The sequence below is a fragment of the Falco rusticolus genome, chromosome 1 (assembly GCF_015220075.1).
Source record: "Falco rusticolus isolate bFalRus1 chromosome 1, bFalRus1.pri, whole genome shotgun sequence".
Taxonomy (NCBI): domain Eukaryota; kingdom Metazoa; phylum Chordata; class Aves; order Falconiformes; family Falconidae; genus Falco; species Falco rusticolus.
Genome location: NC_051187.1, coordinates 122180946 through 122193078, shown reverse-complemented (window position 1 = coordinate 122193078; position 12133 = coordinate 122180946). Strand labels below are relative to the sequence as shown.

General features: G+C 41.0%; 1 protein-coding gene and 1 long non-coding RNA gene across 14 annotated transcripts in view; one reads left to right on the top strand and one right to left on the bottom strand.

Annotated features, from left to right (window-relative positions):
• SORBS2 (sorbin and SH3 domain containing 2) overlaps window positions 1–12133 on the bottom strand; it is a 248739-nt gene that overhangs the window by 7776 nt on the left and 228830 nt on the right. For all 13 annotated transcript variants that reach the window (XM_037398516.1, XM_037398539.1, XM_037398456.1 and 10 more), the window contains 2 exons: window positions 11958–12086; window positions 9712–9915 (listed from right to left, as the gene is read on the bottom strand). In XM_037398516.1, coding sequence (XP_037254413.1) covers window positions 9712–9915; window positions 11958–12086 — 333 coding nt within the window. The remainder of the gene's footprint in view (window positions 1–9711; window positions 9916–11957; window positions 12087–12133) is intronic.
• LOC119152846 overlaps window positions 1–12133 on the top strand; it is a 73736-nt gene that overhangs the window by 60183 nt on the left and 1420 nt on the right. The gene's annotated exons all lie outside the window — the stretch shown is intronic.

Here is a 12133-nt window from a genome sequence, read left to right as displayed (position 1 = left end):
AACAGGTGACGGAAAATCAAGGCGCGTGAAGATTTTCAACTCTATGTTCTTGCCACAGAGAGAACTTTTAGACAGAACTGGAATCTGTGAAAAGTAGAGTGAAGTCATCTGTGCTATGTCAGAACAGGGGCGCCTTGGAGGTCGCCCTCTATCCAAATGCCTTCCTCAAGGGCACCACGGCTGGCATCAAGAAGCCTTCTTCCCATGTTGTTTCCCTAAGCTCTCCTTCCCACATACAGTGGCACTGGCTAGAATAGGGACTGTTGCAAGGTCTGGCTAATTGTGTTCAAGAGAAATGCATCACCCTGTGGGTAGCTTTTGGTGCTTTGAATTTCTAGATCTCAGCTACAACTCAGCAGAGCGAGTGAACTGTTTTCTGGGAAAAAAATTAGGGCCTAATCCCAAAAACATTAAAAAGTGTGCAGTCAAGTCAATGGTCCCAGCTGTACACCTAATTTTCATGCATGATTGATACGCGTTTGCATCTAGTAGTTCTGTATAGTTCTGAACATGCAAATGAGGTGTGTAATTTGTGCTCTTGTAGTTTTGGAATTAAAGTCATAAACGCAGTAAACATTGACCAATGCAGTCCTCTTAATATAGTGATTACATGCCCTTCATTTGCAGGAACACGCAGAATTAAAATAGAGCTTAATCCCTTTTTTATGGATCTTGTTCCCAGTTGCACTTTCTCTCCTGTCTCTCTTCAGTGATGAAGAAAGCACTGTCCCCTCATTCCTGGTAGTAAACAGAGGCCTGCCAGCAAGCCATGACTTTGACAGTTACACAAGAAGCCTGAATATCTTAAATTAATCTTCAAATTTTAAAAAGGGAACCACCAGAAAGATGATAACCTAAAATCAGCAGCAACAGCATGGAAAACAGTTCATCCCATTATCAGTTTTAAGAACCAAACGTTAAGAAACCAACGCAAAGAAAAATTTAGTCCTAAACTGGAAGTGAAACATAGCCCACAAGTTCTAATTCTTAACAGTTTCGGTCTGTTTGTTTTCATAATTCAGCTCACCTCTCTGAGCGAAACACATGCAAACTCTAAACAACCTGACTTTCTGCTAGGTAAAATTTTTACAGTTATGACTGCTGTATTACAGATATGAAGGGAAAGGCTAAGGAGTCTGAGTGAAAATAACATAGCAGCAACAAAACATTTTGAGAAGAAGGACATGGATTCAAAACCAAGAATTCTGCCTGTATACAAAAGCCTGTATACATGCAACGAAGTTTAAAGTTTTGACTCTTAGAAGCTGTGATTTTAATAAACTAGAAATGCTTTGAAACAGAGGAATAATTTAGAAAAAAAACGGCTAAGTATAAAGAACATCTTGTAGCACTGGAAATACTATGCAGTACTGCAGAGATAAGAGTATGCTAATGGATTCATAAAGTACGTTTCGGCACACACAGACCTGTTGGCTTTACTCAGACGTAGCACAGGAGTACAACAGGAAGAAAACACGGCATACTGATAGTATCGAGACACTTGGGCAAAAACAAAATACTGAAAGACTAGACACTGAGCTCCTTTTCTACGGCAATGCTGTTACTGCACACTGGGCATCCAGTACCGTACCCTGTGTGAATAGCTGTGACCTCTGACAGGTGAGCTGCAGGATCTCTTAGTCATCACTGGGCTACGAGGAGGTTTACCCATAACAAATATCTCTCTCTTTAAATTAGCCTAGAAAAACCACAGAAATTGTCAAGTGAGTGTTTAAGAATGAAGCATCATGGGATATTTTTTTTTTTTTTTTGCTTCATTCATACATGCAAACTGGACATGCTTTTCTTGGTAACAAAAAGCAATTGTGTTACAGGCGCAAATAACGGTACTATTAGTATACGGTATTTTCTGTTGTTGCCACTGTATCTTTTTTCCAAGGCTTTGTGGCTCTGGCACATGCCCTTACACACGACAGTTAAAAGATTAGTCACATAGAGCATGTGCAGTTGGAACAGCTATTGCAAGTGTACCCATTGAAGCAGCTCAGTTAATAACACAGTACGGCTCCACAGCACAGAGCAGAAATACTGTCTTAGAACCACCGATGCCAAATGTTGCAACTCCTGGCTGTTAAACAGAACACGCACCTTAAATCTGCATTTAGAAAGCAAGTAAGTGCTTGACGGAAAGGACTTCAAGGGAAAATCCTCACTGTGGTGATGTTACTATAAATCAGCTAAATACCTGTCAGAATTTTGCTCTTCAGGGGTGCGTGTGCAGCAAGTGTGAATTCTCACGGGCAGGGGCGAGTCAGGGGGAATGCAGCAGTGGAGCGCTAACACTGAAAAGTTTTACTTTGGTATTTGTGACTGTTTGCCAGTAGAATGTGGCAAGACAGAAGAACAGCCTCCTCTTAGGAGCTAAGAGGGTGAGTAACAACAACAACAACGGATACCCAGAGAGGCCAAGAAGGCAGGAAAACATTAGCATTTCTCGTTGGGAAGTGTCCTCAGAGTTCTTTTGAGGGACACATCCCTCCCAGCACCATGGAGCACAGTGACACTTCCCACCCATAGCTCCTTGTATTCCACTGCCCAGACCTCCAGTCATACTTTAGATTTGAGCCACATGCCACATCTATATATGTACACATACGTATTTTTACATCAACGAAAGTTACCAAAGTATCAGTATATAGTTTCAAGAACTCTCTGAAGAACCTCCCTTCCCTTGTGACATTTGGGTCCTGGAAAGGTCTCATGTTCTTTCTGCTGTGGCAGTTGAGAGCAGACTTTAATCACGGACAACATGCATAAAGAGAAAATGACGGGCACTATCCTTCCTTCTCGGGTCCAGCCTGTAGGCTAAGTAGCAAGAAACAACGACAGCCAAAACCTGGCTATATATATAATACTTCAGCTCTCTATCCTGGGAATGTAGTCAGTGTTGACTGCTGAAAAAAATTTGCTTACTCTTGGGAGGAAATAAATCTTTATCTCATTTTGGAAATATTGTACAAAAAAAAATATCTGTTGTCAATAGGACTGTATCTAATAATTTCTACAATTTTCAAATAGAGAAGTCTATACTGGTGAAGTTTATAATGGAATCTGATCCCTAGACTTCAAAAATAATCCAGGCTTGAAACAGTTTGAAAACAATAATTGAGCTAGAACTCTGTAATGACCCCTCTGACCTGCAGTTCTTCCCAGTGCTCTGGCTGCTGTGTCTGCAAGATGAGTCACCTCCCCTGGTTACTTGTGTCACGCTTCCTGCCGTGCCCCACGAAGAGGAGCAACGCACTGCCCGGGAGGTTCCCAGAAGCAGAGCTTTAACACGGGTATTCCTTCTATCTATTCTCAGCTGGGATCAATATACCTTGCTCAAACAAGGGCAAGGAATATCAGCGTCACCTAAAATGAATTTGGGTGTAGATGAGGAATTTTATGAATTTTGTTGGCTAGGCTAAGCAAAACTTACCCATCAAAAGGACTGCACAACTGATAAATTACTCAAAGTTGCAGAAGCAAACGCGATACTGTGTTTTACCCCTTCTTTCAGGTGCAACATACCCAAGCCCCTGACAGATTCATGCCCTGGAAAGAACCCTTATGACTCTTCCCTACTTCAGGAAAAAAACCCAACAGATCTGGTTAACCTCAAGACTTCCTTAAGTCTATTATGTCTGGGGTTTCCATGTACACACACTGTAAGATGTGGTAGATTTTTAAAAAGAGTATGTTGTTGGGTTTTTTTTTTTTTGCCATAAGTGTAATTACTACTTTTTCTAGGATAGGTTTGTTAAATTTTTTACATTATTTTTCTTTTTTTCACGAGCAAATGGACTCTCTGGAAGTCAGCATTGGAAACTGACTTTTATCTATCTGGAGCAACTTTCCAGATCTTGTTTTTCTGCCGCAGAGCTGCAATGCTAACACAAAGCGTAGTCCTGAAGAGGGAATAATCTTTGTTCACTCTCTGACTAACAGAATTGGTATTTAGAACGTGACCCTCTGCAGTGGTGCTCTGCCGTGAAGTTTATGACTGTTCTCCCAGGCTTTCGACTGAAATTGAAAACACTTCAAATTAGAAACGTTTTTCAGTTTCTGTGTACTTGAATATGATTCTGTTTCTTTTGATTAAATAAGAGTCACTGATGTGCTGGCATGGATTTAAAACTGAGTTGAAGACTTTCCGCTTTCCTGTCACTGGCATCCCCTTAAGCTGTTTCACTTTATCATTAACGGTTATAGTTTTACCTTGTGTTTCATTTGAAGAGGGCCTGTCTCAATACTCCATGTGCAATGTTATTTAATATTAGTAAATGAAACAATACATCTGAAAATACCAAACTCAGCGTTAGCCTTGCAGTTATTTAATATACATGGAGATTTGCGACAATCCATACTCGAGAGGTGCAGTGACCTTTACCTGTGGGGAGTCTTTCTCCTGCTGACGTGAGGGTTTAGAAAGGAGAGGAGGTGAGAGGGAAGCAGTGGACGGGGATGTTGTAGGAACACAGTGAGAAGCTGGTGCCTTGGCAGAGGGAAATGGACGATCAGAAGAAATGCAGAAAGGAGGATCAGAGTCTTCTGATGTTCCCACAGAAGGCAGAGCTGGCTTAAATGTTTAAGAAAAATGGGAAGCAATCATGCTATAAAACCAGCTGTGAAGGCTGTAAAACGCTCGACAAGGAGTTAGGTAACTAACCTGAACAGTGAGAAATGTGATGCTGCCTTTATTATTAGTCAGTCTACTTTTCTGGAAGAAAAATCTTCCCTCAGGAATCAAAACAAGTTGTCAATTCGTGGCTGTGAAATCCATGTGGATTTCACCTCTATTCTTATGGTTTTCTCCTGTGTTTTTCAGGTCAAGTAAGGGTAGATGCAGCCTACAAAATCCTTCTAATTAAATAGCTTCACACTTGGCCTAAAACATATTGTCCTAAGTATCTGATCTGCATGTTTGCGTGTGTCAGCCAAAGCGACTGCCTGAACATACTGTTGAAATAAGTGCTGGTCAGACAAGCACCTCTTCTAAAACTGCCCAGGAGCCCCACGAACTGTGTAGCAATACTGTGGCATTTAATGGCTGCACACATTTGGGATAGTTCAGCGATGTACTGTCCCAACGAGGAACTGGGGAGGGCTTTAGGGGAAGCATTTGTTTAACTGCCAAACATAATCTGATCTGTTATTATTAGTCACATTCGCGTAACAGAGTCTACTATAAATATATCCGCTGGTGAAGTGACACATGTGAAGTACAAACCGCTGAGTGCCTGCGGGAGGCGTGTCCCTTCCTCTGAAGGCTGCTTACAGCATTTGCTTGCTGGGGCCTCTGGCACAAAAGGGTGGCAAGCGATGGGCCAGTGAAGCAAACAGTTCACTGCCTTTCTGCATCACAAGCCTGACGGCAGCTAACAAGGACAGAAGGGAAAGGACCAGCAGAACCGATACACCACTGAACTTAGTGGTGTGTAAATGCCTGCTTCTGAGAGGGGGAAAATCTTTTTATCGACTGCAATAGTATAAAACCGTGCCTGTGCAAAATACAAACATGTAAATACAAGGAAAGGCAGAGAATAATTATACTGAGTAAGCTACCTGAACACAGAAGCCAGGTTTTCCAGAAATCAAAATACCTTGTCACCATTCGGTGAAGTGTATCCTTCATAGCATACCATGGAGTCTCCTCCACTTGCTATTGGGATTTCTAAATTGTCATGTTCCAGATCCTCCTCTATATAGAGTCTTGTCAGTTCTTCTGTTGTGTCTTGTGCTGCTCCTCGAGGCTTTGACTGACCCCCTATATTAACTGACAGATCTGCGGTATGGATTTCCTCTCGGTTTTCAGCAGTTGCAGCTAGCGCCCTGGAGACTGAGCCACCTTCCTGCGGCGAAGGGACGTTACAGATGGTGCCAACACGTTCACTTTCTCTTGTAGGATCTGACAAGTCTCTAGGTAGTTCAGTAACCGAAGAGTCAAGGATACCTCTCAAATCTTTACCCCTTCCTGGTTTGGTATTGTTGTCGGTATGCTTATACGCTATGTCGTGAGATGGGCTGGCTGAAGATGGGACAGAGGTAGATGCGAGAAAGGACAGAGGAAGAGCTGTAGGAGAGCTGAGAGAAACCTTTGTATTTGGAATAAAGTGCTCCTCCTTAACTTGGTGAATGTTATTACCTGGGGAGACTGCTACAGTCTGGGATGTTGTTAATGCCAAAGAATTGAGTTCTTCTAAGTCACAAAGAAAACTGTCTGGAAGCGGCAGAGCAGGTAAGATACACATGCTTGAAGGTGAAAAACCAACAGTCCTTGAAAACCAGTCACTAGTGTCAGCCTGGAGAATCTTTTGATCAATGTATGACCAAGAGGAGGAAAGGTGTCTGGGAAGTGGGGACAGTGCTTGGGAAGGCAACTTCAAAAATAAGAAAAACACGGGAATTTACATAAATAAATAAGCATGACAAAGAAGTAAGATATGATTAGAAAAGAAAAATGTCTGTGCCATCGTCTGGATTATAGAGTATCACTTCAGTGAGCACGGGTGTCTGAAATCATTACTAGATGAATCAGAGCAGCAGGAAAGACATCTGAAAAATGAAACCGTATCGGGTTCTGGCCTGGGGCTTAAATGTCAAACATGGAGACAGCTCTGAATCATTACATTCATGAATTTGACCTGCATTTGATCTGCTCAAGTTATGTTACTTATGGTGCTCTGTTAGTGAGCCTGTCACAGGTTATTAAATCATACAATTAATATTAATGTCATTTTCCCCAAACCACTACTGTTATTTTGAGAATAACATTTTCAGAAGTACACTTCAGGTGTCATTAAGTATTTCTTTTAAACTGTAACAACTGAAGTAATTTCTAATTATCCTACTGTTAATACTTCTACTTTTTCTTAGTTTAAGAAACATCTTTAATATATTGCATACTTTTATTAAGGCATGAGCAGCTACAGAACGCTTTTTTATTTTCTCCCCAAAAGTAACCCTATTAGTTCAAAATCACACCAATATTTGTGAAAGGTACATTCAATTCTAATTGAATGTAGGCATCAACAATGCTTTTAAAGTAATGACAGCACAGTACACAGCAGTATATTTTGAGTACCATTACATAACATTGATTGAAGTATCCTTCTGGTAAAAGAAACGTCCTTTCGTAAGAATGAGAGACTGGTGAGTCATACGTACACAGCATCAGTAGATATCCATTGCTTCAGTAAATACTGAAAATGCATTTTTGTTACTATTAATCCTCAACATTAAAATTGAGTGAAAAATATTTTGAACTCATTGTTAGCATTATCCAGACTATTTAGATGTACATCTCTTTTAAGTTATCTGGACTACTTTAAACTTCTAAGTATTACTCTAGAATAGGAAAATAATTTCGAAAGACTAAATTAACGTCACGGAATAGGAAGGTTAATTTACTTACCTTCTGTTTGTGTTTTCTTGATGCAAATAGCTTTATTTTATGGTTAGACAAACCTTACTTACAGAGTTTTGTGTACCAAAGTAAATAGTATAGACCAATCCAATGCAGTTTGCTAAAACAGAGCTAGGCTGTTACAAGCAATACTCTGTCTCTTTCCGTCACCCTTTCTTTTGAACAAGGCTCTCTAACCTGTGGTTTTAAGGTAAATAAAACTGCTGAGAAGACATCACCGTTTTTACTTTTCCATGGCTACAGGCTGCGCTAGAGCTAGAGATGGTCTAGACCAAGTTAAGGAGAGCAAAGCTTGCTCCTGACTTGAATTGCATGTTTATTTTTATTGCCATTAGGCCAGAGAAGTTTAATGCAATTGCTGTAGCAGCAGGGAGTGATATATGCTAAAAACTGCAGAGGAATAGGAAAAGTGGATTCAGTGATTGTGGTAAACTCCAGAACATCTTCAGGACTGCTAAAGCCCTTCTAGGCAGTCAGGAACAAGATGTGTTCTTACACGGTATTGCCATTTCTGAATACAGCTGAACTCAGAAACGACATGTCTCTGTAAAAGTGTCAGTAGAGGCTTCTTTTTTCTTCCTCTTCTTTTTTTTTTTTATATTTTTTTTTTATTGACTTATGCTAGAACCTAGATGATTGCAGAAGTTTCCTCTGTTACAAAGGCGGCTTCTTCAAATTTTCTTCCCTACGTAACTGATATAGTAATATCGAACTTAATAGTGGCAGGACAGTTTTGTCATCTGAATGTAAATGCTCTAAAGCATCACCTATGCTCAGAAGGGTTACAGGGGTTGCACAGACAGCAGCTTTAGCTGCAGGCTGCCTTAGAGACAAGCCTGTTCCACAGAAAACTGGGAGCGAGGCATCTCCAAACAGAGACAGCTCCGTAATGGAGCCCTAAGCTGCCTCATGCTGCTGACTGGCCCTCAGGAACCTCTGGATTCCTGTAATAATAAGGGTCCCTAGCTGATGAACATCTCGGTCTGCAGCTACAGAATTTGATGCTACTTCAACAGTTTTGTTGGGATGGAAGAGAGAGGAGCTCGTTCTCTGTTGTGACATGTTCTGGAAAACCAGACAAGACCTGTTCTAGCAACTGTCCAAAGCCAGCTCCTATTGTTTACTCATAAGTAGTATTTCCAGAGACCACTGTTCTCTAAAAATGGTATCTTTTGGGAGCTCTTCCCAAAGCTGCAAGTAAACGTGGAACTTATCTCAAAGCTGAAGCATGTAAATGAGCACCAATATACAAGTATATGAAAGAAGGGGAAAAAAAAACCCAACTAAAAAAACAAGTAAGAGATTAATAGCAGGGTAAGAAGTTTGTAACTACACACACAGGCCCACCACCCACGCTGAAGAGAGAAACACCAAAGCTAAAGAGGATGATTTAGAAAAGTTTCCATCCTGAATGTTCAAAATCATTGATAATACAGTAATGCTAATCACAGTTTGTATGTAGAAACTTTCTTAGTTTCCATTACTGCCAAAGAGGTTATGTTCCCTGCAGAGGTGATTATGAAATCTCACAAGTGGATGGTAAATTGGAATACAGGAATTTTTTTGCAACATCCTGTAGTATGATGTGTGATGGTTACATAGATTAGGAAGGAAAAGAATTCAGAACCTGTGACGGACATTTGGTGTGAAAAATTACAACTATAAAGGTCTGAATCCAAGTTCATTGCCAGTGTGATGACATCTGCCTCACTGCTAAATGAAACAATACTGTCGCTGCTGTACCGCGCCAAAGAACCTCCGTTGTACCAACTTCTAGAGGGTGAACAGCAAAAGGGTGAAGGGACAGTACAGCACCAACGGCTGTTCGCCTTTACTTCGAAAGGCACGGAGCTGGTCTGGGCAAGCTGTGGCCCCACGCAGACTGCCCTCCTGCTTTTTGTGTGCTTACAGGACTGCAGGCTTTTAGGACAGCTGTGTCACGGGAGTATCTTCACAGCGCACTGTGAAAAGGCTGCTAGACGTATCATGAATGCTTACGTTCTGTCTAAGGCTCCCAATTACATTTTGTTCTGTTGGCTTGATTTTTCTGCCCACATTTTGCCTGACAGCTCAATAATGTGATAGCTAATGAAGAAAAGAGTACTCAGCTATTAAAATACTTTAATACCAATAATGCAATTACACCTATGCAGGAAAGAAAATGTAGTGTATTTAATGCAAAAAATAGGTATCACTTTATGTTACAAAAAAACCAACAACCAACCAACCAACCCCTAAACCCACTCTAGGGCTGACAGCAAAGAAAAAAAAAATATCCTTACCTTCGTTGAACTTAAATGGTGTATTCTGTCACTAGAATAGCTTTGGGGTATTGGAGGATCAGGGTAGTCATCAACACTTTTTGATGCGTTCTTTTTGATGACTTCTACATAGGAAACAGGGAAGATGCCTTGTCTGTTGGTTCCTGGTATTTTACCTTCATACCAGTTTTGATCAACTCGCTTAAGGAGAATTACTCTGTCTCCCTGAAATGCATTATGAAAACGAGTTATCAGCAAATACATTGTAAATTACTTTTTTGAACAGCAGATAGTATTTTAACACATTGTGGGGGGTTGACCTTGGCTGGATGCCAGGTGTCCGCCATGCCACTCTATCACTTCCCTCCTCAGCAGAACAGGGGGAGAAAATAAGATGGGTCAAGACAGGGGCAGTTTAATGAAGCAATAGCCAAAAGCGCATGTGAAAGTGAAAGAAACCAAAAGATGTTATTCTCCACTTCCCATCAGCAGGCGATGTTTGGCCAATTCCCGGGAAGCAGGGCTTCCATATGCATAGCGGTTACTCCGGAAGATAAACACCGTAACAAATGCCCCCCCTTCCTTCTCCTTTCTCTCGGGTTCTCTATCTGAGCAGATGCCATACGGTATGGAACATCCCACCGGTCAGTCTGGGTCAGCTGCCCTGGCTGTGTCCCCTGCCAAGACCTTGCCCACCCCCAGCCTACAGGTGAGGCGGGGGCAGGTTGGAGAGAGCCGTGATGCTGTGCCAGCGCTGCTCAGCGGCATCGCAACGCTGCTGTGTTGTCACCGCCTTTCTAGCCACCAGCACAGCACTGAGGGTGCTGTGGGGCTCGGCCAGACCCGGGACACGCCCAGAATTATTTTCCCAGCAGTGCTGTATCCCATCAGTCTTGAGCATCATCTCCATCTCTGCATTGCTTTCCTCTTTATAATAAACACGTATACAACTACCATTCCAGCAAAATGGACCGCTGGTCAGAGGGGAATCTCATGTTGTCTCCCACTCTTGGGTGGGAGATTAATATTTAAACTTTTCTAAGGAACATAATCTGTTTTGATAATTGGCCAAGCTACAAGCTAACATGTTAACTCTAATATGCAACAGTGAGTGCTATGAACGTTTTTCCTTAAAAGTGATAAAAATTAAACAATGAAATCCAAGCAAGTGCTTTGTTGTAAGTAAAATTGGAATAAGTGGAGGTAAAAAATTGGAAGAGAAGTTAATGGGAAAGATGCGTTTTTCCTGTGTAAAAAAAGATGGACAGTTGGTCACTCACTGGTTTTAGAGAGCTTAGCAACTGAAATGGGAAATATCAACTTTCTATTCAAAAATCTTCCCTGTAGTGAAACTTCATGAGCTACTCCCTTCTTTGTTTTACATGATGTGCTTTTTACCATATGTCCTTATGTCTCAAATCCTTCCCCATTAGTTTTGTGTTCTCTTGGGTTTCTGTAGTGGATTTGTGGAATACCCTAAAATTATCTTTAGCATGATGGAAAAAAAGAACAAGTTGCAACATGCAAGTTATCGTTTAAAAACAAATCAAAAGCGGGCTGTCAAGATTATGACCACCACAATAAGCACAAAAGAGAATTTTAAAAAGAAATAAATCGCGAAACTGCCCCCACCCCTAGCTCTCTAAGTTCCTATTCCTGATTTTTTATTTAGATCTCTCTGAATATTTACTGATCTCAAATGAGTGGAAAAACACCCATTACCTTCAGCGATGCTGGACTGGGCTCTAGGTCAGCATCAAAAACCTCTATCCTTAATTTTATTTCAAAAGAAAGACAAACCACTGAATAAATTCTATGAACTCCTTTTTTTTTTTTTTTTTAAGAATTAAGAGTAAGAGGCAGAACTTTCCAGTGGATAATGTATTTTTCTATTTCTTCTATATTAAAACCCTTATCATGATAACTGTGACAGCAAGAAATAATTATTAAAAGAAGGAATGGATAATTGAAGTGAAAACTAGAAATTTAGGCGGGCCCTCAGCAGATATTTGCGTATCTCTCATGTGCTTATCTACCACAATCCAGTTTACATGCACAACGTATTTAAACTATTTTCACAGCAGGTAGCTGTGACAGACCGTAAGCCAGTAACCCATTACGTTAGTGGTTTCCTTCCATGACATTGCTTTGTGCATAGCAAATACCGAATGCAGAGTGCACCACAGCACAGTATTTAGTTATACATTAATTCTGCGCAGCAGTAGACACTGTAATGGTATTTTGACAACGATAGTTCTAAACCGTACCTTTCTAAGCGATAACTCCACATTTGTGTCTGCACTGAAGTTGTATTTGGCAATAGCTTCTCCAATCTCTCCAATCTGTACAGGGGGAGGTGGCCTGGCAGGCTGTGCTTTTTCGGGGGGAGAAAGTTTCTAAGGAAAAAGAGAAAACACAGACTTTCATCATTTTCATGAGTTTG